The sequence below is a fragment of the Haliotis cracherodii genome, unplaced genomic scaffold (genome assembly GCF_022045235.1).
Source record: "Haliotis cracherodii isolate W230 unplaced genomic scaffold, xgHalCrac1.p SCAF_9, whole genome shotgun sequence".
NCBI lineage: Eukaryota > Metazoa > Mollusca > Gastropoda > Lepetellida > Haliotidae > Haliotis > Haliotis cracherodii.
In genome coordinates, this window is record NW_027266343.1 from 7,437,056 (window position 1) to 7,462,655 (window position 25,600).

Here is a 25,600-nt window from a genome sequence, read left to right on the forward strand (position 1 = left end):
CATCAGATCTAAATACGCCAACACCAGTATCAGATCTAAATACGCAAACACCAGCATCAGATCTAAATACGCCAACACCAGCATCAGATATGATTATACGTCAACATCAGGATCAGATATGATTATACGTCAACACAAGGATCTGATCTGAATAAACGTCAACATCAGCATCAGATCTGAATATACGTCAACATCAGCATCAGATCTGAATAAACGCCAACATCAGCATCAGATCTGATTATACGTCAACATCAGCATCAGATCTGATACAACGCCAACACCAGCATCAGATCTAAATACGCCAACTCCAGCATCAGATCTAAATACGCCAACACCAGCATCAGATCTAAATACGCCAACTCCAGCATCAGATCTAAATACGCCAACACCAGCATCAGATCTAAATACGCAAACATCAGCATCAGATATGATTATACGTCAACATCAGCATCAGATATGATTATACGTCAACATCAGTATCGATTAAGAAATGCCAGTGGATATGATCAATATTTTTAAGCGCTTTTAAAAATATTTTAGCAGGGCAGGTGAACAAGGGATCGTTTTTCAGATAACTTCCCAATGTCGTAATCGAATACCAACACACCCCCCCCCCCCCACCCCCACCCCACCCCCACCCCCCACCCCCCACCCCCACCCCATTCAAGAACAAATGGACACCATTTTCGGATGTAACATTTTACGAAGGAAGGGGTCAAAGTACAGCAGCTGTTCTTGTGGTATAAAGGATCACCAGATCCATTTTAGATTTGAGATTGACCAGAGCATCATGCTGTGCCCTATATAGTCTTATCTTATTAGGGCCGTGATTTAACGGTGTTTAAAATATGTAAGGAGCGGAACCACTTATTTCAAGTATACATTAAAAATATAACTGGAATATTTTTTGGTAACTACTCGAAATAATTTTTAATATATTTTAGGAGCCTTACCATTTATTTCAAGCATACATTCAAAATATAACTGGAATAAATTTTTGGCAACTACGGGAAAAAATGCTATCACGACAAGTAGGAAACCTAATATTTACACTACTTAGTTTGACATGTGTTAAATAACATAGGAGGATGTTCTTACACAATAAGGCATATGCAAACTTAACCTTTGCACGTCTTTAGAAATGTAGGTTACGTTTAAGAATTTTGAAAAAAGTTATCGCATTGCATGCTGGAGGCGACTCTGTACGCCTAATCTGGTTGTCTTGGTACATGACGCAGACGCTGGTACTCTGCACAAGAACAAACATGTGGCCTCTGATCGTCTTCGCCTCAGCTGTATGTATCTCCGCACAAGTCTACGACCCAAGTTTGTACTTCTGTTCATGCATTTTCATTTCTACTTAAGCATGTAATAACTGATTTTGAAATAATTGAATAATTGAGATGACGAAATCTATGAAGGAAATTAACATATCTGAGCAACTTGTGAATACCAGTTTGAAATGTAATATTGTTTGTTTGCTGTTTAACGCCGCTCTCAGCAATATTCAAGCTATATGACGGCGGTCTGTAAATAATCAAGTCTGGACCCGACAATCCAGTGCTTGACATCATGAGCATCGATCCGCGCAATTGGGATACGATGACATGCAACAACCAAGTCAGCGAGCCTGACCACCCGATCCCGTAAGTCGCCTTTTACGACAAGCATAGTCACCTTTTATGGCAAGTATGGGTTGCTGAAGACCTATTCTACCCCGGCGTCTTCACGGGCCCTCTTATGTTATAAATAACGCCAGGAGAGCAGAGTGGGGATGTGCGATGTGAGCCACATGAAAGTACCCTTGAATCCAACCCGACTTCGGTGTGTTGAGCTTAAGACAAGCATACCATACGGCACGGGTTTCTGAAGACATATTATAACCCGGATCTTCAAGGGATTGATATGTAATAATGTGTATTTGATTAGTGCAGGGCACCAAGAAATCTGAGTAAGACAAATACATATACCATCTTCATTCATCAAGGGTATTATGTCCCCATTCGATAGCATAAGTGCCCTGGACCAAATCGATGTCATGGCTTGATTTGGGAAGTGAGATTACTATGTCCCTCTCTCTTATGATTATCTTCCACAGAATTTGTCTCGCACATGATTGAAATTTGATTGGCTGGCTATTTATTAGCGTACTGTCATTGGCGGTGGGAGATGTGAGATGTGAGTTTAACGTCGCGTCCAAGATGATTACAGTAACATAAGAACGTAAACTACAGTGTGGTTTATGAAACACTGGCATGTACATTAGTGTCTCGCTTGGGAACATCCGAAACACACATGACAAGATGGTGATCTGTATACAGTCCTGAAAACAGGTGAAATGGTGTTTGACGTCGCGTTCAAGATCATTGCACTTAGCGTGTGTGTGTGTGTGTGTGTGTGGATGTGTGTGTGTGTGTGTGGCTTGTTCTAGTCCGGACTAATGCCGATTTTAGTGCTAGCCCACTGAGATATTATGCCGCAGTAACACCCCACTCAAACACAGTAAACAGACTCAGAACCTACCAGTCCGGTGTAATATTATACTCACTCACTGCATTGATCAGTCCTGTTGTTTGATCGACAGGAGGCGATACATTTTGTGTGTAATGGATTATTCTGGACTAAGGTACGCACGCGCCTGCATTTTACGATCCTGTCGTGTTTCAGCACCTGTCCTATAAGATCCTGTCGTGTTTCAGCGTGCCTGGACAAGTTGCCGGACTGTGAGAGGTACGGGCACGACTCCTGCGTTGGGAAGTATGCAGACTGGGCCAGGGACAACTGCAACAACACTTGCAGATACTGCATAGGTACGTCGTTACAATCAGCACCTGTCTAGTCTTCGATAGATATATCTGTTACACACGTGGTACCGTCATTCACGGTTTCTTTGTTAAAAGGCCGATCAAACGTCATCCACAGCATCTTTCTTAGAAAGCCGATCAAACGTCGTCCATTGCGTCTTTCTTACAAAGCCGATCAAACGTCGTCCACTGTGTCTTTTTTACAAAGCCGCTCAAACGTCGCCCATTGTGTCTTTCTTACAAAGCCGCTCAAACATCGTCCGCTGTGTCTTTCTAAAAAGGCGCTCAAACGTAGTCCACTGTGTCTTTTTTCAAAGCCGTTAAAACATCGTCCACTGTGTCTTTCTTAAAAAGCCGCTCAAACGTCGTCCACTGTGTCTTTCTTACAAAGCCGATCAAACGTCATCCACTGTGTCTTTCTTACAAAGCCGCTCAAACGTCATCCACTGTGTCTTTCTCACAAAGTCCATCAAACCTCATCCGCTGTGTCTTTCTCACGAAGTCGCTCAAACGTCGTCCAATTTGTCTTTCTTACAAAGCCGCTCAAACGTTGTCCACTGTGTCTTTCTAAAAAGGCCCTCAAACGTCGTCCACTGTGTCTTTTTTACAAAGCCGCTCAAACGTCATTCGCTGTGTCTTTCTTACAAAGCCGCTCAAACGTCATCCGCTGTGTCTTTCTTACAAAGCCGCTCAAACGTCATCCGCTGTGTCTTTCTTACAAAGCCGCTCAAACGTCATCTGCTGTGTCTTTCTTACAAAGCTACTCAAACGTCATCCTCTTTGTCTTTCTTACAAAGCCGATCAAACGTCATCCGCTGTGTCTTTCTCACAAAGCCGATCAAACATCGTCCATTGTCTTTCTCACGAAGTCGCTCAAACGCCATCCACTGTGTCTTTCTCACGAAGCCGCTCAAACGTCGTCACTGTGTCGTTCACTCAAAGCCGCTTAAACGTCATCCACTTTGTCTTTTTTACAAAGCCGATCAAACGTCATCCACTGTGCCTTTCTCAGAAAACCGCTCAAACGTCATCCGCTGTGTCTTTCTTACAAAGCCGTTCAAACGTCTCTTTTATAAATCTGCAAAAACATCTTCCACTATGTTACGTCGTCCACTGTGTGTCTTTTACGAACCCCCTCAAACCTTGTCCAATCTGTTACAGGCCCCACTAAAGCACCACCCCCGTGTGTTAACACTCTGGCAGACTGCGAGAAGTATGGGACAGCAGCCTGTTCGGATCCCAAGTATAAAGATTGGTCGGAAAACCACTGTCGCTATTTCTGTAGAAAGTGCTCATGTAAGTGCATCAACTTTCGACTAATGTCCTTAACTTCCTTTACAGTTCGTCAGACATTCGCATAAGTACAGGGCGGCTGGTCAGAGGGGTGGGATGGGGTGGTGTGTGGTGTGGTGTGGTGTGGTGTGGTGTGGTGTGGTGTGGTGTGGTGTGGTGTGGTGTGGTGTGGTGTGGTGTGGTGTGGTGTGGTGGGGTGGGGTGGGGTGGGGTGGGGTGAGATATCCAATAGTTAGTCCTTTAACAACATCATCATATTTCGGACCGCCTCCGTGGTCTAGTGGTAGAGCGTCCGCCCGGAGAGCGGAAGGTCCGGGGTTAGATCCCCGGCCGCGTCATACCAAAAGACGTTAAAAGATAGTACTTGTTGTTACCCTGTCTGGTGCTCGGCATTAAGGGGCTAAAACAAGGACTGGTCGGCTCGGAGTCAGTATACTGTGTCTGAGTGGGGTATTCATGTTAAACTGCGGCATGGTATCTCAATGAGCTGGCACTATAAATCGGCATTAGTCCGGACTAGTACAATCAGCCACAAACACACACACGTACATGCACGTCGCTATATAAGTGCAATAATCTTGGATGCGACGTTAAACCCCATTTCACCACACCTTATCATATTTCGCCTTATGTTTTGTTTTGCAATATATGTTTCAGCTGATGTGTTGGCCAAATTGGACGCAATAGTTACGACCATGTCCCCCGCATGTAAGTACAGTTGCCTCCCTCACGTAAGTATAGTGTCACCCCCTAAAAAGTGTAAGTATAGATATAACTGCATGTACGCATGGACGTAACCAACATGTCAGTATTGCCGCCGCCCCACGTAAGTACAGTCGTCATCCCTCGATAAATATACTCACCGCAAAAAGAAACGCGAGCCATGGAAACATATAGAGGTGAGGTGAAATGGGGTTTAACTTCGCGTCCAAGATTATTGCACTTATATAGCGACGTGCATGTACGTTTGTTTGTGTGGCTGTTTGTGCTAGTCCGGACTGATGCCGATTTATAGTGCTAGCTCACTGAGATACCATGCCGCAGTTTTTAACATGAATACCCCACTCAGACACAGTATACTGACTCCGAGCCGACCAGACCTTGTTATAGCCCCTTAATGCCGAGTACCAGACAGGGTAACAACACGTACCATCTTTTAACGTCTTTTGGTATGACGCTGCCGGGGATCGAATCCCGGACCTTCCGCTCTCCGGGCGGACGCTCTACCACTAGACCACGGAGGCGGTCTGGAAACATATAGAGCAGTATGTAAGCCAAGAAGAGATTTTCCCAATGTGCAACACTTACTGACAAAACTAACAATCAGTCAAGTGTTAGTACATTGTTTGTATTTTTATCACGATATGCTGCACGTGATTTCCAAACGTTACACGCTAATCCTGCACGAGACAAATTGTGCAACACGAGTCATATCTATGACGTCACACGGGATGCGTTCATGAGCATCGGTACAGACAACATACCAGAATGTTCGTTTGTGCATCGAACCAAACTAATATCTGTTGAATATGAGTAAGTCTTCATATATTAACCAACATGTATGGTATTCGCGTTACTTTTGGCGATGAGTATATATTATCACCCCCATAAACCCCACAAATGTAAGTATAGTCACCCGTACATAAGTATAGTCGTCACCCAACGTGAGTATAGTCGTCACCCCACGTATGTATAGTTGTCACCCAACGTAAGTATGGTCGTTACCAAACGTATGTATAGTAGCCATCTGCATATAAGTATAGTCGTCACCCCACATATGCATAGTCGTCACCCAACGTATGTGCAGTTGTCACCGAACGTATGTATAGTCGTCACCTGCATATAAATATAGTCATCACCCCACATGTGTATAGTCGTCACCCAAATTATGTATAGTAGTCACCCAACGTGAGTATAGTCGTCACCCCACATATGTATAATCGTCACCTGCATATAAGTACAGACGTCACCCCACATATGTATAGTCGTCACCTCATATATATATAGTCGTCACCCCACGAATGTATAGTCGTCACCCAACGTACGTATAGTCGTCACCCCACATATGTATAGTCGTCACCTGCATATAAGTATAGTCATCACCCCACATATGTATAGTCGTCACCTGCATATAAGTATAGACGTCACCCAACATATGTATAGTCGTCACCTGCATATAAGGATAGACGTCACCCCACGTTTGTATAGTCGTCACCCAACATAAGTGTAGTCGTCACCTAACGTAAGTATAGTTGTGACCCAACGTATGTATAGTCGTCACCTGCATGAAAGTATAGACGTCATCCCCCGTATGAATAGTCGTCAGCCAATGTACGTATATTCGTCACCTGCACACAAGTATAGTCGTCACCTGCACATAAGTATAGTCGTCACCCGAATGTAAGTATAGCCTTATATGTCACTGAATGTCAGTCACTGTGATAAGGTTTATTAGACTTTAACAGTGTGTGTGTGTGTGTGTGTGTGTGTGTGTGTGTGTGTGTGTGTGTGTGTGTGTGTGTGTGTGTGTGTGTGTGTGTGTTGGTGTGTATCTCTCTGTGTGTGTTGTACTCAGTATATGTTTGTTTGTTTGTTGTACATCGATCTACACAATTGAGATACCAGTATATGATACATATATCTGATCGTATGTACCCAAAATATGATATATATTTATCTGTTTTTGTGCATTCAGTATCTGATGTATACGTTTGTGTGTACTCTGCATATGATATACATCTGTTTGTGTGTTCTCAGTGTGCAGGGACAAGGTCAACTGCCGTGAATACACAACAACTGCCTGTACAGGACAATACGCGCACTGGGCGAAAGAAAACTGTCCAGTCTTCTGCGGCCTGTGCACGTCTGGTAACATCTATATAAATATTCAATCTATGTTATAAGTAAACCTAGTTGTTACTTTGTAAAGATAGATTATGTATTACTATGTTAAATGGGGTTTAACGGCGCGTTCAAGATTATTGAACTTTCAAGCGACGTGCATGCACGTGTGTGTAGCTTCTTGTACTACCGGTGTAGGAGTCCCAACGTATCCTTGAATCACCCAAGAGTGACTAGGGCCTAGGCTGAAATTACTCACGAGTGACTTTGGCCAAGGTCGGGATCATTCTAGAGTGACTTGGCTCAGATAGATCTAGAGTGTTTGGAGCTTAGGCTGAGATCACTCTAGAGAGACTTGGTCTTAGGCTGAGATAACTCTAGAGTGACTTGGTCCTAGGCTGAGATCACTCTAGAGCGACTTGGTCTTAGGCTGAGATCACTCTAGAGAGACTTGGTCCTAGGATGAGATCACTCTAGAGCGACTTGGTCCTAGGCTGAGATCACTCTAGAGTGACTTGGTCCTAGGCTGAGATCACACTAGAGAGACTTGGTCCTAGGCTGAGGTCACTCTAGATTGACTTGGTCCTAGGCTGAGATCACTCGTGAGTGACTTGGTCCTAGGCTGAGATCACTCTAGAGAGACTTGGTCTTAGGCTGAGATCGCTCTAGAGCGACTTGGTCCTAGGCTGAGATCACTCTAGAGAGACTTGGTCCTAGGATGAGATCACTCTAGAGTGTTTGGAGCCTAGGCTCAGATCACTCTTGAGCGACTTGGTCCTAGGCTGAGATCCGTCTAGAGTGACTTGGTCCTAGGCTGAGATCACTCTAGAGTGACTTGGCTGAGATCCCTCTAGAATGACTTGGCTGAGATAACTCTAGAGTGTTTGGAGCCTAGGCTGAGGTCACTCTAGGGTGACTTGGTCCTAGTTGAGATCACTCTAGAGCGATTTGGCTGAGATAACTCTAGAGTGTTTGGAGCCTAGGCTGAGCTCACTCTTGAGCGACTTGGTCCAAGGCTGAGATCACTCTAGAGTGACTTGGTCCTAGGCTGAGATCACTCTAGAGCGACTTGGCTGAGATAACTTTAGAGTGTTTGGAGCCTAGGCTGAGATCACTCTTGAGCGACTTGGTCCTAGGCTGAGATCACTCTAGAGCGCCTTTGCCCCAGGCTGAGATCACTCTAGGGTGACTTGGTCCCAGGCTGAGATCACTCTAGGGTGACTTGGTCCTAGGCTGAGATCACTCTAGGGTGACTTGTTCCTCTAGAGTGACTTGACTGAGATGCCATGCCGCATTTAACATGAATACCCCACTCAGACACAGTATATTGACTCCGAGCCGATCCGTCCTTGCTTTTCCACTTAATGCCGAGCGCCAGACAGGGTAACAACAAGTACCATCTTTTAACGTCTTTTGGTATGACGCGGCCGGGGACACCCCCCTCAGACATAATATGCTGACTCGGAGCCGATCAGTCCTTGTACAACGTAAACGTACAACCTTTTAACGTATCTTTAGTACAACGCGGCCCCCGACCTACCGCTCTCCGGGGGGACGTTATATTCGCTACCCCACGGGGGACGTTGCGTATTGATAGGGGCGGTGGAGGGGCCTGATGGTTAAAGCGTTCGCTCAACACACCGAAGTCGGGTTGGATTCAAGGGTACATTCATGTGGCTCACGTCGCATATCCCGAATCTGCGCTCCTGGCGTTATTTTCAACATATGTGCCTCTATTTCAAATATATGTGTGATATTTATTATATATGTGCTTTTATTTATATTATATGCGTGTTTTTTTTAAGTATATATGTGATATTATTTATATTATATGTGTGTTATTTATTATATATGCGCCTTTATTTAAATATATGTGTGTTATTTATTATATATGAGCCTTTATTTCAAATATGTGTGTGTTATTTATTATATATGGGATTTTATTTCAAATATATGTGTGTTATTTATTACATATGCGCCTTTATTTAACATATACATGTGTTAGTTATTATATATGTGCTTTTATTTATATCATATATGTGTTATTTATTTACTATATATGCGCCGTTTTTAAAATATATGTGTTTTATTCATTATATATGCTCCTTTGTTTAAAACATGTGTGTGTTATTTATAATATATGCGCCTTTATATATATTTTTTGTGTGTTATTTATTATATATATGCCGTTATTTAAAATATGTGTTATTTATTTATTATATATGTGCCTTTATTTATAATATATATACTTGTTATTTATTACGAGTATATATAATATCATGTTGTACACTAGAAACCATGGTTTAGCCAATAGGACAAATGTTACAGAACCTACGTATACTAGTCTTAAAGCTATTTTGACAACTAGTGATCAAAGGGGTAAATTTATATATATCAAGTTATTTATAAATTGGTGACAGATTATTGTAAATGATTCACCTCAAAGATTAAATATTAGGTGCCCTTCAACAAGAACATCTTTTTCCTGAATTTTTCTTAATGCAGGAAAATACATTCGCGATACGAATCCGCCTGTAAATATTAAAATAATTGTCACAACCAAAATTCATCCGGCAACCGGCCTCTGTACCAGGGGTTACGACAGACCATGTGAAACAGTCGTATTGTTTAATAAAGGACACATTTCTGTGCGGAAATTGGTGAAATCGGTGTAAAGTTTGAAATTGCAGTTATTTTAACGTGTGTTTTTTGCTGTTGTATCAAGTCGTTATTGACGTGGCAAATAACATTTTATTAAAAATGGATAAAACTAAGGGCCGGAGAAATGTATCATTTCCAATACATCACGTTTAAATGTGGGTCTGAGTGACACATTTTACATATTTCAACAGGCCCTACCGCTCCCACGGTGTGTGCCGACACCATCCCCGACTGCGCGCGCTACAGCAGCGTCTGCAGCGACTCCCACTACCTTCTCTGGGTGCAGGACAACTGCAGGAAGTACTGCGGACTCTGCCCCGGAGGTGAGCCATTGATATTAATACGACTACGACTACGACTACGACTACGACTACTACTACTACTACTACTACTACTACGACTACTACTACTACTACTACTATCAGACAATAGATAGCTCCACCCTCGCTCTTCCCTAATCGCTTATATTTTCCAATCATAATGGGAGGGCGTGGTTTGATTAACGTGGGGGCTCTTCATGACAGAATTGTATTGTGCACTTTTGCACACATTTATTTGTCTGATGATCCTCTTGTGAAGCATGTCAAGACTCATGATGAAAACAAGGTATTCCACAGTTTTCTTAAACGAGCCAAGGATGTTGGACATTATCTTCAATGTCAGTGTTGATTTTGTTCTGAAATGCTGGACTGTACAGAAATGAGTGTCAACCAAGCGAGATGTCATATCAAATCGGCCAGACTCAGTTTTGCAAGTCGGCTGGCCTGAAAAAGGAAACAGAAGGCTTTAATGAGACTGTCCAAGTGGATGTCCAGTTTTGGCACATACACGGTATCTTAAGCCACATGATGGAGTGGCTCGATCATTTTATTGCCGTCTTCGCCATGCTTGTGGTTTTGACACAGAAGTCTATCCATGGTGCGACCCAGAATATGTAGAGGGCGTTATGGTAAATGATAAATACAAAATTCTTTGGAATATGCCTATATACAGCCTCAGGCATATCCAGGCCAACAAACCTGATCTTGTCCTTTTTGATAAATCCAATGAAATTATTTTTATCATTGAATTTTCTGTCCCTTTTGACACTTATGTGATAGACAAGATTGAGGAAAAACACGGCAAATATGCGGACCTCGGATCATTATTTATTATGATCTGTAAATAATTAAAAAAAATCATCCGGAGTGAGTCGTCGGTTATGTCAAAGCCATTCATAATCTCCCGTTAACGGAACAGTGTTCAAGTAAACGAACATCGGATATAACGAAGAGGGCTACATCGTCTGTGTTCGATATATACGAAGCTGAAGGTCTGGTTAGTTGGGAGGACTATCTCGGACAGTGTTTCTATTGTAACACCTCTCCTTTTGTGAACAAAACTCACTCACTCACTCACTCACTCACTCACTCACTCACTCACTCACTCACCCACCCACTCACTCACTCACTCACTCACTCACTCACTCACTCACCCACCCACCCACCCACCCACTCACTCACTCACTCACTCACTCACTCTGTATGTTTCAGGGGGACCTGTACAACCAGTGACCCCTGGCCCCGGGGCCCCGACTGTACCAGCCATCGTCACCCCTCAACCACACTTTGTGACACCGGTTCCCCCGGGCAAGTGATAGTTTCAAGGTTGCTATATCTGATGCAAATAAAACAACTTGTGATGAACTGGATGTTTGTTATTCCTTATTAATCAGTAATGTTTGTAACACCGCACGCAGCAATATTCCAGCTCTATGAAGGCGGTCTGTAAATAATCGAGTGTGGACCTGACAATTCAGTGGTTGATATCATGACCACCGACCCACGCAATTGGGATACGATGACATCATAATAAGAAGACGGAAAGAGTGTTGGAATGAAAAATTGGGCATGTTTCATTGAATGAGACATGTTTGTTTGTTTGTTAACTCCGCATGTAGCAATAAACCAGCTGCACAACGGCGATGTGTACATAATGGAGTGTGGATCAGACAAAACGATGATTAATATTATGAGCAACGATTCCCGCCGCCAGGGTACGTTGACACGCCCTCAACCAAGTCACCTGACCACCTTATCTATTACGTCGCCGGGTACGACAAGTATAGCGTGCTGGGTGCCAATCGTATAACCCAGAATCCCCACTGCTACTACTACTACTACTCTACTAGTACTACTACTACTACTTCTACTACTACTAGCATAGCGCATCAGTTTAATTCCTTTTTTATTCTCAGCTCCCTGGGGAGTATACCACCCAAGCGCTACACTTCAGTAAAAGTATACACCCACTTCAAGATTGCCCCTGGCAGAGCAAGGGATTACCCACAATACTGTTTTATGATTAAGTCGCCACAACACAGCGGCTGTATCGTTAAAAGATGCTGAAACTTCGAACATATACTTTACACTGCAGCCAGAAACTTCCCTCAGTAACGCAGCATCAGGAATGGATGAATAGAATTGCAAAAGCAACGGATGCTACAGTTACCCACATTGTAACCACCCTATCCCCATTTTACGAAATCACCATGGAACCTGATGTACTCAAGAAAACCCAAGAAAAACAAAACAAATATATTATACATTATACATTCGGTGTCTTAATTCATTTAGACACAGTTTGATGTCTGATAAGGTCGGAGTCGGACGACTGAGATGTCTGACAGTGTTAGAGTCTGGTGACTGATATGTCTGACAGTGTCACAGTCTGGTGACTGAGATGTCTGACAGTGTTAGAGTCTGGTGACTGAGATGTCTGACAGTGTTATAGTCAGGTGACTGAGATGTCTGACAGTGTTAGAGTCTGGTGGCTGGGATGTCTGACAGTGTTAAAGTCTGGTGAATAAGACGTCTGACAGTGTTAGGGTCTGGTGAATAAGACGTCTGAGAGTGTTAGAGTCTGGTGACTGATACTTCTGGCAGTGTTAGAGTCTTGTGACTGAGACTTCAGACGGTGTTAGAGTCTGACGACAGAGATGTCTGACAATGTTAGAGTCTGGTGACTGAGACGTCTGACGGTGTTAGAGTCTGACGACCGAGATGTCTTACAGTGTTTGAGTCTGGTGACTGAGATGTCTGACAGTGTAAGAGTCTGGTGACGGAGATGTCTGAGAGTGTTAGAGTCTGGTTACTGGTGGAAGTCACGATATAACTTTGTCGTACGGCGAGAGCTGACGTTTGAACGATTAATATTGTTACAAACTCATTACGACATAATTACTTGATGAGATGTTGATGTTGAATATTGATGTTCACTATTTTGTAAACAGCTTCTTGCCGCTGGGCTACGGACAATAACAACATCTTATTGATCGATTAACACTTGCAGATGAACAACGGGGCTATAACACATATGGCTATGTTCATGTATGTGAGTGAGTGAGTTTGGTTTAACGCCGCTTTAAACATTATTCCAGTTATATCACGGCGTGTCAGCTTGTTGTGGGAGGAAAGCCTGAATTGATGCAGGTATCAGACGTCAATCAATCAAATGAATCAATAAGAAGAAGAAGAAGAAGATGAAGAAGAAGATGAAGACGTCATTAATAAACAAATTCACTCTCGTTTACCACTTTGGTTAAACCCACGAGCGTGGTGCTGACGAACCTAGAAACATGATCGGAGCAAACGGTAGTCGAACCTAGAAACATAAGTCTGTTTGAGTTTAAGCGTGTTTCTAAAAAAACCCACAGTGGACGACGTTTGAGCAGGTTTCCAAAACAGGCACATTGGTCGATGTTTGAGCGGGTTTTAAAAGAGATAAATTGGAAGACGTTTGAGCGGGTTTCTAAAAGAGACAAAATGGTCGATGTTTGAGCGGGCTTTTGAAAGAGACATATTGGATGAATATATATCATTTACTGAGTCCACACAAACCTATACATCATATACTGAACGCACACTAACATTACCCGTGAAGATCCAGGTAGAATAGGTCTTCAGAAACCAATGATATCCAATATCTGTAATGCTCTGGGTGAAGATCATGTGCCGCTATGCACGAAGATCATGTGCCGCTATACATGAAGATCATGTGCCGCTATACATGAAGATGAGGTACCGCTATACATGAATATCATGTACCGCTATACATGAAGATGAGGTACCGCTATACGTGAAGATCATGTACCGCTATACATGAAGAAGAGGTACCACTATACATGAAGATCATGTACCGCTGTACATGAAGAAGAGGTACCGCTATTCATGAAGATCATGTACCGCTATACATGAAGAAGAGGTACCGCTATACATGAAGAAGAGGTACCGCTATACATGAAGAAGAGGTACCGCTATACATGAAGATCATGTACCGCTATACATGAAGATCATGTACCGCTATACATGAAGAAGAGGTACCGCTATACATGAAGAAGAGGTACCGCTATACATGAAGAAGAGGTACCGCTATACATGAAGATCATGTACCGCTATACATGAAGAAGAGGTACCGCTATACATGAAGATCATGTACCGCTATACATGAAGATGAGGTACCGCTATACATGAAGATGAGGTACCGCTATACATGAAGATGAGGTACCGCTATACATGAAGAAGAGGTACCGCTATACATGAAGAAGAGGTACCGCTATACATGAAGATGAGGTACCAATATACATGAAGATGAGGTACCGCTATACATGAAGATGAGATACCGCTATACATGAAGATCATGTACCGCTATACATGAAGATGAGGTACCGCTATACATGAAGATCATGTACCACTATGCATTTCTGGTGAAGATCACGTGTCTCTATATGTCTCTATGTGTCTCTGTGATGATCCTATACTGTAGCGATAATGTGTGTTTTGGAGGTACTACGGTATTGAAGTACACGTGATTCTCTCGTGTTCCCGCAGCCCAAATTGTTGGGTGCATAATCACGTTTTACTAGAGTTGAGGTCACCAGATATATGTCTATTATCTAAAATAGGCCACGTCGCAAATAAACTGCCGGGCAAAAAAACGTATTTATTTACAAATTGGATATGACCAACGTCACAGTCGCTGTAATACCGCAAAGTTTAGGTCCAAAACACAACCATGACACTCGTATCAAATACATCGCCCGGATTCTAGCTCTTTTCCTCACATATCTCACGCCGTGATATTGCTGATAAAAGCAACGTCGATCCACTCACTACCCCAACTCATTGACGTTTGATATATATAAACCCTTTAGGTTTAACTTGTTAAAAAATAAATTGTTAATAATATATATACAATTAACAATGTAAACCTAAATCGTGTTTAGAAATAAAAGTTTTAGATTAATTAATTTTCGGATTAACACATTTTACAAAAATATGCATAATTATTTAACATTTAAACTATACGGAGGGTTAAAATAATTAAATAAATGCCCTTTTGATAAGTTAAAATGAAGATGTATAATAGCCCAATTTTAAAGCTTTGTGGTCCATATGTAATCTTTAAATGTCCATTACAGATATATCTTACGTGATCCAGGTTGAACAGTAAAAAACTGAAGCGTATATAAGTTAGCCCTTGTGATCGGCACCGTCTGTTTTGTGGACTTCACCTGCTCTATCTGTCGACTAGTTGACGTTGCTGTACAACCGGTGCACAGATGTTGTCTCTTGTAGTCGCTGCCGTCGTGTTTGCCTTTGTCAACGCTCAGATTGATCCAAGTGAGTACGCTGGAAACGTCTCCTTTACGTTCGCTTGTCGTGGGTACGAATTCCCTGTGCACCTTAATTGTTGCCCTCCGGGAGTGAGTGAGTATTGGTTTACGCCGTTTTTAGCAATATTCGAGCAATATAACGGCGGGGACACCAGACATAGGCTTCACAGATTGTACCCATGTGGGGAGTCGAACCCGGGTCTTCGGCGGGTCTAGCTTTAACCACCAGGCTACTCGTCGGGACTGTAACTGTGATGGGGGCACGGGTGGCCCAGTCGCTTAAGGCGTCGCAATCAATCGATTTTATCCTATGGACTATTGTAATTTCATATTCTAATAAAGAAATACTGCGGTTTTTCTAATTTTGAAAGTGAAACATTTTACTAAACGCCTCTGGTGTCATTTATTTGCGTACGTCATTATTCATGACGTCTTCGGGTGTTGTGTACGCATAGCGATACGTCACAACTGTCAAGAGTGTTAACCTCTAACATAGACATATGCCCGGGAGTCTTTGCGCTGCGATAGCATGGCGGGTAATACAAGTCATGAATCTGTTCCCAAGAAAACTCCCTCGAATACACACACACACACACACACACACACACACACACACACACACACACACACACACACACACACACACACACACACACACACACACACACACACACACACACACACATACATATTATTAAAGCGACAAAACCTATGGTCGTGGGTTCGAATCTCAGTTTCTAGGTGTATCAGCACCATACCAGTGCTCGTAGGTTTCACAAAAGTGGAAAACGTCTAAAACCTGCACCACGTCGGGCTTTCCTCCCACATAAAGCTGACACGCCATGTTATAACTGGAATACTGTTCAAATCGGCGTTAAACACAAACTCACTCACTCGCGGAAAAGTTCTGAAGGACCTCACATTTTTCTGTATTTAATCTGACAAAGGAATAACGTTATATTTCCCTGATATATATGACACGCCGTGATATAACTAGAATAAGAGCGACGTTTAACCAACTCACTCACCACATAGCATGTTATGTTCCAACTTTGATTTATTTCAGCATGCGTGGATAAGCTTCCCAACTGTGACGTATTTGGGGAGGACTCATGCAAGGGACAATATGAGTCATGGGCGAAGGAAAACTGCAACAACACGTGCAAACTGTGCATAGGTACAGTGTGGACATACAGATGTCTGGCAGTAGAAACATGCATTCTCCCGTAACAGTTTCTCGTGACCCTTTCTAAGGTTTCAGAATAATATAAAGCTTCCTTCAGACTGATAGATGTATGCCATGTTATTTGTTTGATAAATAGTTGGTTGGGTCGTTGATTGACAGATGTATACCATGTTAATTTTTTAGAAGTGGTTGGTTGGATCGTTGATTGACTGACAGATGTATGCCATGTTATTTGTTTGAGAAGTGGTTGGTTGGATCGTTGACTGACAGATGTATACCATGTTACTTGTTTGAGAAATGGTTGGTTGGGTCGTTGACTGATAGATGTATGCCATGTTATTTGTTTGAGAAGTGGTTGGTTGGATTGTTGACTGATAGATGTATGCCATGTTATTTGTTTGAGAAGTGGTTGGTTGGATCGTTGACTGACAGATGTATACCATGTTATTTGTTTGAGAAATGGTTGGTTGGGTCGTTGACTGATAGATGTATGCCATGTTATTTGTTTGAGAAGTGGTTGGTTGGATCGTTGATTGACTGATAGATGTATGCCATGTTATTTGCTTGAGAAGTGGTTGGTTGGATCGTTGATTGACTGACAGATGTATGCCATTTTATTTGTTTGAGAAATGGTTGGTTGGATCGTTGACTGACAGATGTATACCATGTTATTTGTTTGAGAAGTGGTTGGTTGGATTGTTGATTGACTGATAGATGTATGCCATGTTTGCTTGTATCACAGATATACCATACAAATAAGAACTGTCACAGAGTATACCCCCATTCCACAAAGCGGCGCTTTGTGGCGCTCTTACAAAGTGTCATAGATCGCCATATAGAGCGCTAAGATCTCCAAAAGCGTTAATGGATCGCTATCTGATCTCTAACTGATCTCCATGATCGCCTGCCGACTCCCTTGTACAAAGATCCGTGGCACTCCGTCCAGAATGCCGTCAGGTCGATACTTGGTCGCCGAGATTGCCATCGGAGCGCTACTTGATCGCTAAGGTCGTAATCAGAGCGGTACTTGCTCGCCAAGGTCGCGCTATGGTATCATCTTATAGGGAGAAAGCAATAAAGCGAGAAAGCGATAGAGCGAGAAAGCGATAGAGCGAGAAAGCGATGTCCCCTCTCGGCCACCATACCTTAGAGCACCGCCGATCGACTAGGACCTACCCATCTGCTACCAAACGTAGAACTGATGTGCGCCTCAGAACGCTATGAGTTTTTAGAGGATCGGACCCACAATTCGCCGACCGGGTTGCAATAGGATCCTATTGAACGCTGAGTGCTAATGGATCCTCATCGCCTAGCTCGCTGTCGGATCGGAGTGGAGCGCATTAGATCGCAATGATCGCCATCGGAGCGCAGATAGAGCGCCGTTGGATTGCATCCTGATCGCCTTGGATCCCAAAAGGAACGGGAACTGATCGTGCCAGATTGCCATATTTTGGGTTGTTTTGTTACGATCAAGGGTCTTCAAATCGCTATCGGATCGCATAGATCGCTATTGGATCGCAACAGGAGCGCTATCTGATCGTAATCAGATCGTAAGTGCCCCGAGATAGCCGAAAAAGGAGGAAACCTATGGCGCTCCCTCAGAGCGCGTAGAGCGTCGCCTAGTGGAATTGGGGTATAATGGACAAATAAAACCGTCAACTATGTGAGGTACCTTGAAGGTGGGAACTCCTGTCTGACAAACGATATGAAGGGCTGGAATGGTTGCATGCATGTCCTCCCGAAATGTTACAGTTCAGGAGACAACAGGCACTCCGCTATTTCGTATATTTGTGGGGTCATGTAGTTTGGCTAATAAATGGTTGACCAGCTGGTCGGTTGGTTGGTCAACCTTTCCTCTGCTTAGTATTCCATACAACTGCACATTTCGCTATCCAGGACCAACAAAACCACCTGTGCCTTGTGAGGATTCGATCAGCGATTGCAACAACTACGGCGAGTCCACGTGTACCGACCCCCAGTTCGATCAATGGGCACAGCACAAATGTCGATACTTTTGTAGACGGTGTACAGGTCGGTATTTACATTGAACCACTTGATGTATAAGACAAATGTTAACACTTTTGTAGACTGTGTACAGGGCGGTATTTACATTGAACCACTAGATCTTAGACAAATGTCGATAGTGTTGTAGACTGTGTAAGGTCGGTATTTACATTGAACCACTCGATCTTAGACAAATGTCGATGGTGTTATTTATAGTGAACCACTTGATCTAAGACAAATGTCGATATTGTTATTCGTAGTGAACCACTAGATCTAAGACAAATGTCGATAGTGTTATTCATAGTGAACCACTTGATCTAAGACAAATGTCGATTGTGTTATTCATAGTGAACCACTTGATCTAAGACAAATGTCGATAGTGTTATTGACATTGAACCACTAGATCTAAGACAAATATCGATAGTGTTATTGACATTGAACCACTAGATCTAAGACAAATGTCGATAGTGTTATTCATAGTGAACCACTTGATCTAAGACAAATGTCGATATTGTTATTCGTAGTGAACCACTAGATCTAAGACAAATGTCGATAGTGTTATTCGTAGTGAACCACTAGATCTAAGACAATGTCGATAGTGTTATTGACATTGAACCACTAGATCTAAGACAAATGTCGACAGTGTTATTCATAGTGAACCACTTGATCTAAGTCAAATGTCGATAGTGTTATTCATAGTGAACCACTTGATCTAAGACAAATGTCGATATTGTTATTCGTAGTGAACCACTAGATCTAAGACAAATGTCGATAGTGTTATTCGTAGTGAACCACTAGATCTAAGACAATGTCGATAGTGTTATTGACATTGAACCACTAGATCTTAGACAAATGTCGACAGTGTTAGTCATAGTGAACCACTTGATCTAAGTCAAATGTCGATAGTGTTATTCATAGTGAACCACTTGATCTAAGACAAATGTCGATTGTGTTATTCATAGTGAACCACTTGATCTAAGACAAATGTCGATAGTGTTATTGACATTGAACCACTAGATCTAAAACAAATGTCGATAGTGTTATTCATAGTGAACCACTTGATCTAAGACAAATGTCGATATTGTTATTCGTAGTGAACCACTAGATCTAAGACAAATGTCGATAGTGTTATTCGTAGTGAACCACTAGATCTAAGACAATGTCGATAGTGTTATTGACATTGAACCACTAGATCTAAGACAAATGTCGACAGTGTTATTCATAGTGAACCACTTGATCTAAGTCAAATGTCGATAGTGTTATTCACAGTGAACCATTTGATCTAAGAGAAATGTCGACAGTGTTATTCATACATTAGTGAACCATTTGATCGAAGACAAATGTCGACAGCCTATAACTATATTAAAAAATTGCTAGTGATTATGTAGTATGTAAGCGGCTAACCAAGCTAATTGTTGCGTTTATGTTTAAATAGACCTCTAGATCATTAAATCACGCCCACCACCGGACTCCTGTCCCAGATTGGCTGACAATTGATTGGGAGGGGCTTGCGCTGATTTGGTCCGTATTGCTTATGTAAATGATTAAATGAGCAGTTTGTGTATTCATAAGAATTGACTTTATAGAGGTATTAACGTAATATTAGGGTACATAGTTACGTAACACTGCAATGTTTAACATATTTCAGCTCAGGAACTCGCACTGAAAGACTCTCAAACAACAACAATAGCTCCAGCAGGTGAGTATAATGTGCTAAGATGAACAATAAGAAGTTAATGATAGAATAATAAATGTTTAAGTGAATAATCAAATACGGATTGCAACAACGATGTAGGTGATCTGCGTAGCTAGGACATGCCTGTTAAATTATTTCATACGGAAGGTCGTTGGTTCGATATCCGGAGAGTGGAAGGTCGTTGGTTCGATATCCGGAGAGTGGAAGGTCGGTTGTTCGATATCCGGAGAGTGGAAAGTCGGTTGTTCGATATCCGGAGAGTGGAAGGTCGTTGGTTCGATATCCGGAGAGTGGAAGGTCGTTGGTTCGATACCCGGAGAGTGGAAGGTCGTTGGTTCGATATCCGGAGAGTGGAAGGTCGGTTGTTCGATATCCGGAGAGCGGAAGGTCGTGGTTCGATATCCGGAGAGCGGAAGGTCGGTGGTTCGATATCCGGAGAGCGGAAGGTCGGTGGTTCGATATCCGGAGAGTGGAAGGTTGTGGTTCGGTATCCGGAGAGCGGAAGATCGTTGGTCCGATCCCCTGACCGCGTTATACCAAAAGACGTGAAAATAAGGTACATGTTGTTATCCTGCCTGACCCTCGGCATTAAGTTATAACACAAAGATTAGTCGGCTTCGAAACAGTATGATAGCAATGGTTGAGTGAGGTATCCTTGTTAAACTGCGGCATGGTACAGGGGGTGATTGATAAATAATTTCTGTTTCAACACTATCCAATTCCACATTGATACACTTTTGCCGACGCTGTTGAGAAACTCTTATCCCAGTTTTGTAGAATTCCTTTTCGTGGCTGTCAGAAAAGTTCTCCACAGTTGTTAGGACGTCATCGTTTGAGTCGGTTAGATTTGTCTTCGTGTATGGGAACAGAAGTTCAAAGCCACACTCGTGGACTGTAGCCATGGCAATGGCTGATGTGTGCACGTTTGCTTTGTCTTAATTTAGTGACATGAGATGTGATGACACCGAGGTCATAACCTTTCCAGCCGATAGGACGGTCTTTGACTTCTGTGGTGGTGGTGTCAAATTCATCCACTCTTTTGTTTGTTGTTTGAACCCAGGTTTCATCGATAGTCACAAATCGTTGCAAGAACCTTTCTGAACCAGCTTCAAACAGCTAGATTATCACGCGACATGCTGTGTCGTGTCCGTTTTTGATGAGTTGCCAGAAGCTCTGGAACTAACGAGCTAATACTGCTTCATTGCCACAGTTTCTGTGATAATGAAATGTACGCTCTCCAGGGAAATTCCTACTGTACGGGTAATGTAAAGCGCAGCTATTCGCCGGTCCGTCATCGCCATATCGTAGATTCTCTGGATAATTTCCGGTGATGGGGACGTCATAGGCCTTATCTCAGTGGGGTAGAACTATTAAACCGGCCTTAGTCCGGACTAGTTCAAGCAGCCAAACACATGTACATGCACGTGGCTATAAGAGTGACATATTCTTGAATATGACATTAAACCCCATTTCACCTTACTCATATATACATGCATTTGTTTTTTAGATTGTAAAGATAAACTTAACTGTAAAATGTACGGGAAAGACTCGTGCCATGGAAGTTACGAACCCTGGGCAAAGAAGAACTGCATGGAGTTTTGTGGATATTGTATAGGTACGAATCTTGAAACATGCTACACAGCTGCGTCCCTTTAGTCTGTATAGGGAAATATAGGAAATGATTTAACCAATCTCAGTTAATTCAGATCGTTTACTCAGTTATGATAAGTCTCTGAGTTAAGAGACTCGTGGAGGTCCGGGTCTTCAACAACCCATGCTTGCCGTAAGAGGCGACTATGCTTGCCGTAAGAGGCGACCATGCTTGCCGTAAGAGGCGACTATGCTTGTCGTAAGAGGCGACTTACGGGATCGGGCGGTCATCTCGCTGACTTGGTTGATGCATGTCAACGTATCCCATTGCGTGGATCGATGCTCATGATGTCAATCCCTCGATTATTTACAGACTGCCGTCATATAGCTGGAATATTGATGAGAGCGGAGTTAAACAGTAAACAAACAAAAACAAAACTGAGTTAAGATCTGAGGACACCGCCACAGAGGATTGCGTCATCTGAACTCTGAATGACATGTGGTCGTTTAAACTAAAAGAAGGATCTTAAGCCAATCAGCAGTCAGCTTTCTAAACCGATTCGGCTTCGAAATTTTACCTCCTCGATCCTGAAATTTCGATTTATACAAATGAACACAAGACAAAAATATTCGTTAGATCGTACACAGTTTTGTTTGTTTGTTGTTTAACGCCGCACTCAGCAATATTCCAGCTATGACAGTGGACTGTAAATGATGTCTAAAAGAAAGATCCTTAATATTTTGATTCACCGTTCTTTCCAGGCGTCCCGACCCCACCCGCTGCCTGCATAGACAAAGTTCCCAACTGTGCTCAATATGGCACAGATGTCTGCTCGGATTCCAATTATGATCTGTGGGTGGCAGACCACTGTGCCAAATCCTGCAACGCTTGTGGTGGTAGGTACTTTGAAATGATCACATCACGTGAAGTCGTCTCCGTCTAAGGTCATATTACGAATCTTCTCAGTATCCACAATTAGCTGAGCACAGTTACGCCCCTTGATCGTTCCAGGAACCGTGGACCTGGTTATGGTTCTAGGTCTGTCAGCATAAACCCGTCCTCGTGGGTTTACCCAAAATAGTAAACGTCAAAGATCTGCATTAGTTCGGCTTCTGCCCCTCATCAAGCTGACACGCCATTCAATGCAACTGAAATGTTGTTGAACACACACCGTTGTTATATTTTATTGAAATACTACGTTTATAACGAACACACTAAAAACGAACTGACGGATATAACGAACTTATGTTTTTGTCCCCGCCATTTGTTGTATATATGCTGTATATATGCTCATGACGAAATATGGTTATAACGAGCCACAATTAGTGGTCTCTTTGAGTTCTTTTTAACCGTAGTTTTCTGTAGTAATATTTTACTGAAATAATATCATCACCGATATCATCACGTGTTTGTTTGGTCTATATTAAAATCTTATTATCGCTTGGTGATTCGAAGGAAATGACTATAATATATGGCCTTACTTCATACACTGTTCTCAGGTGTATATGTAAAGATTCTTTGTCAAATATTACAAAAACTCGATAATGTGTTTTCAAAGTGTTTTAGTGTGCACCAAAACACTTTGTTTACGCATAATCTATTGTTTCTAATATTGATAAAATGACCACAAAATCAAACTAAGTTGTTCTTTGTATTTAGAAATAAGTATTTTGAGATAATCAAACATAACAATGTCATTATGTCACACAATCATCGTTCATTGTCAAAGCCAGTAAATCTGTACTGCGGTCTCCGTTCTCATGAAGTGTTAGTTTTGTTAATAATCAAGTTTTCAATTCCAGGTGCAGTGAGTCACGTCACGTCCGGCCCGGGCCCCATCACTTCCGGCCCAGGGCCAATCACTTCCGGTCCCGGGCCAATCACTTCCGGTCCGGGGCCCGTCACTTCCGGCCCGGGACTCTTGACCCCACCAGGCCCTCACTTGCTGACACCACCTATGCCCGGAAAATAAAACCAATACAGACTAATTCCGTGGAATATTGTTCTTGTCTCTGGTCAGTGAATGTTCCAACCGTTCCCCTCTAGACTCTAGATTATTTTGTGTGAGTCGAGTATTTCATCTGCATACATACACGGAGACATATTTGGTTCTGTAAGATGTATGCAGTACTAGATCTAAATAAGCAACCAATTTGAAATTCTGTCTTTACCTAGTTATTTTCTTTTGTCTTTGAGGGCATTTAGAAGCGATTCACATAAGGAAGAGAATTGATGGACGTCAACTTCTTATTTTGAGCAACACAACGTTTCGGAGTATATATTTCCACTTCCACCAGGTGAATGACCCGATGAAGCAGTTATAATATACTCAGAAACGTGGTCCTCATAATAAAGAAGTTGACTCCATGAATCACTTCCTTAGATTCTTTTGGTTGATTGTAAACAGAAAGGCGTTCAAGGGCTAATAATAAACATTTATCTATGTAATAATACCAATGGCTATGTCCTCTTGCCTTGGTAATCTCACGATAACTCAATTTGATTATTCCTTGTCACACTGAACAACTTATTTGTTATTTGTATCATCAGCATCTGTTCCCCAGGGGAGGGATCAGTCTGTTATTCCGTCCTTGTCCTCACTGCAATTAATTGCTTGAACGACAAAGATAGGTGGGGAACCTAGGGTGTTGTACCTGCAACATTGGTTGAATGACAACATGGGTAGACTATCTTACGTGGCATCTCTGTCACATTGCGCTCCATATGAGATAGTTGGGTTTTATGCCACAATTTTGTATCATTGTAACTATATCAGGACACGGGACATCATGAATGGGGTACGGTGAGTGAAAACCGTTATATCATACTAAGCAACGTGCTGAGGGGCACGGGTTTCCTAGTCGTATACGTCACGTCTCTTGACTCAAAGGGCGGTCGGGTAGCCTAGTGGTTAAAGCGTTCGCTCGTCACGCCGAAGTCCCGGGTTCGATTCCCGACATGGGTAAAATGTGTGAAGCCCATTTATGGTGTCCCCCGCCGTGATATTGCTGGAATATTGCGAAAAGCGGCGTAAAACCATACTCACTCACTCACTCACTCACTCTTGACTCTAAAAGCCTTGCACATTGCACATCATCCGTATTCACCAGATTTGAGACATGCAAAAAAAGACAATAAAAACACACGCCAAATACTAAACAGTATATTATTCACGATACTGCAACGGCAAATCCAAAACCCTGGATTTGCGACACTGAAACAACCAATATTAAAAACCCATTATTTAAGAATGATACAATAAATTTAAAAGACAACAACATAATGTGCAGTAATACAGATATAGACATACGTTAAAAACGTAAGCATATCATAAATTATGTGATACAAACGCAAACAAAACTTCATTATTTACCATCATAAGCCCTGTACAAACGCAAACAAAATTTATATTTATACTACCTGTTTTGCGGTTAGAAAGAAATGCAAAACAAAACACATTATTTACAATTATAAAGGAACTTCCGACGAATGCAAAACCAGATATATGTTTTAATATATATGATGCTTTTTAACAATAAAGACTCATATTTTACAAACGACAAACAAAATCCATTATTTACGATGCAGCTTCTCAAAAAATAAAAAAACAAACAAACAAAAAACCAAAACTAATGGACATGTATTATAACTAGATCGAGGGAACAATTACATTTTCCGTAAAACACATGACAAATTATTATCATTTTCCATTTTGTTACCTGGAACAAATTTGGAAAAAATCCGGTTACGTTCCTGATCAACGAATCATAATGCGACTCTGCCTTCACGTAACCGCACCCGGCACTAATAGCCTGAAGACGGTATGTAGACGTTGCATTTTGTTTAACCCCGCATGCTCGACATCGTAAGC

General features: G+C 42.2%; 2 protein-coding genes across 2 annotated transcripts; both read left to right on the forward strand.

The window, feature by feature from the left end:
* The first annotated feature begins 1,224 nt into the window (after positions 1 to 1,224).
* On the forward strand, positions 1,225 to 11,284 carry LOC139452767 (uncharacterized). The gene is made up of 7 exons (XM_071234377.1): positions 1,225 to 1,326; positions 2,700 to 2,810; positions 3,966 to 4,100; positions 4,755 to 4,805; positions 6,855 to 6,965; positions 9,791 to 9,922; positions 11,132 to 11,284. Exons 1-7 carry the CDS (start codon positions 1,230 to 1,232, stop codon positions 11,233 to 11,235), a joined length of 741 nt encoding a protein of 246 aa, XP_071090478.1. The 5' UTR covers positions 1,225 to 1,229; the 3' UTR covers positions 11,236 to 11,284.
* Positions 11,285 to 15,125: 3,841 nt separating this feature from the next.
* Positions 15,126 to 23,717, forward strand: LOC139453211 (uncharacterized). The gene is made up of 7 exons (XM_071234839.1): positions 15,126 to 15,259; positions 16,319 to 16,429; positions 18,335 to 18,469; positions 20,091 to 20,141; positions 21,646 to 21,753; positions 22,491 to 22,625; positions 23,532 to 23,717. The coding sequence occupies exons 1-7, from the start codon at positions 15,199 to 15,201 to the stop codon at positions 23,699 to 23,701; spliced, it is 771 nt and encodes a 256-aa protein (XP_071090940.1). The 5' UTR covers positions 15,126 to 15,198; the 3' UTR covers positions 23,702 to 23,717.
* Positions 23,718 to 25,600: the final 1,883 nt, after the last annotated feature.

Bases quoted from the DNA above. Each gene is read 5' to 3' on its own strand.
- LOC139452767 (XM_071234377.1), top strand. From the start codon at position 1,230: ATGACGCAGACGCTGGTACTCTGCACAAGAACAAACATGTGGCCTCTG. The intron at 4,806-6,854 runs GTAAGTACAGTT...GTGTGTTCTCAG, and splicing joins TACGACCATGTCCCCCGCAT to TGTGCAGGGACAAGGTCAAC. The intron at 6,966-9,790 runs GTAACATCTATA...ATATTTCAACAG, and splicing joins CTGCGGCCTGTGCACGTCTG to GCCCTACCGCTCCCACGGTG.
- LOC139453211 (XM_071234839.1), top strand. From the start codon at position 15,199: ATGTTGTCTCTTGTAGTCGCTGCCGTCGTGTTTGCCTTTGTCAACGCT. The intron at 18,470-20,090 runs GTCGGTATTTAC...AACATATTTCAG, and splicing joins CTTTTGTAGACGGTGTACAG to CTCAGGAACTCGCACTGAAA. The intron at 20,142-21,645 runs GTGAGTATAATG...TTTGTTTTTTAG, and splicing joins AACAACAATAGCTCCAGCAG to ATTGTAAAGATAAACTTAAC.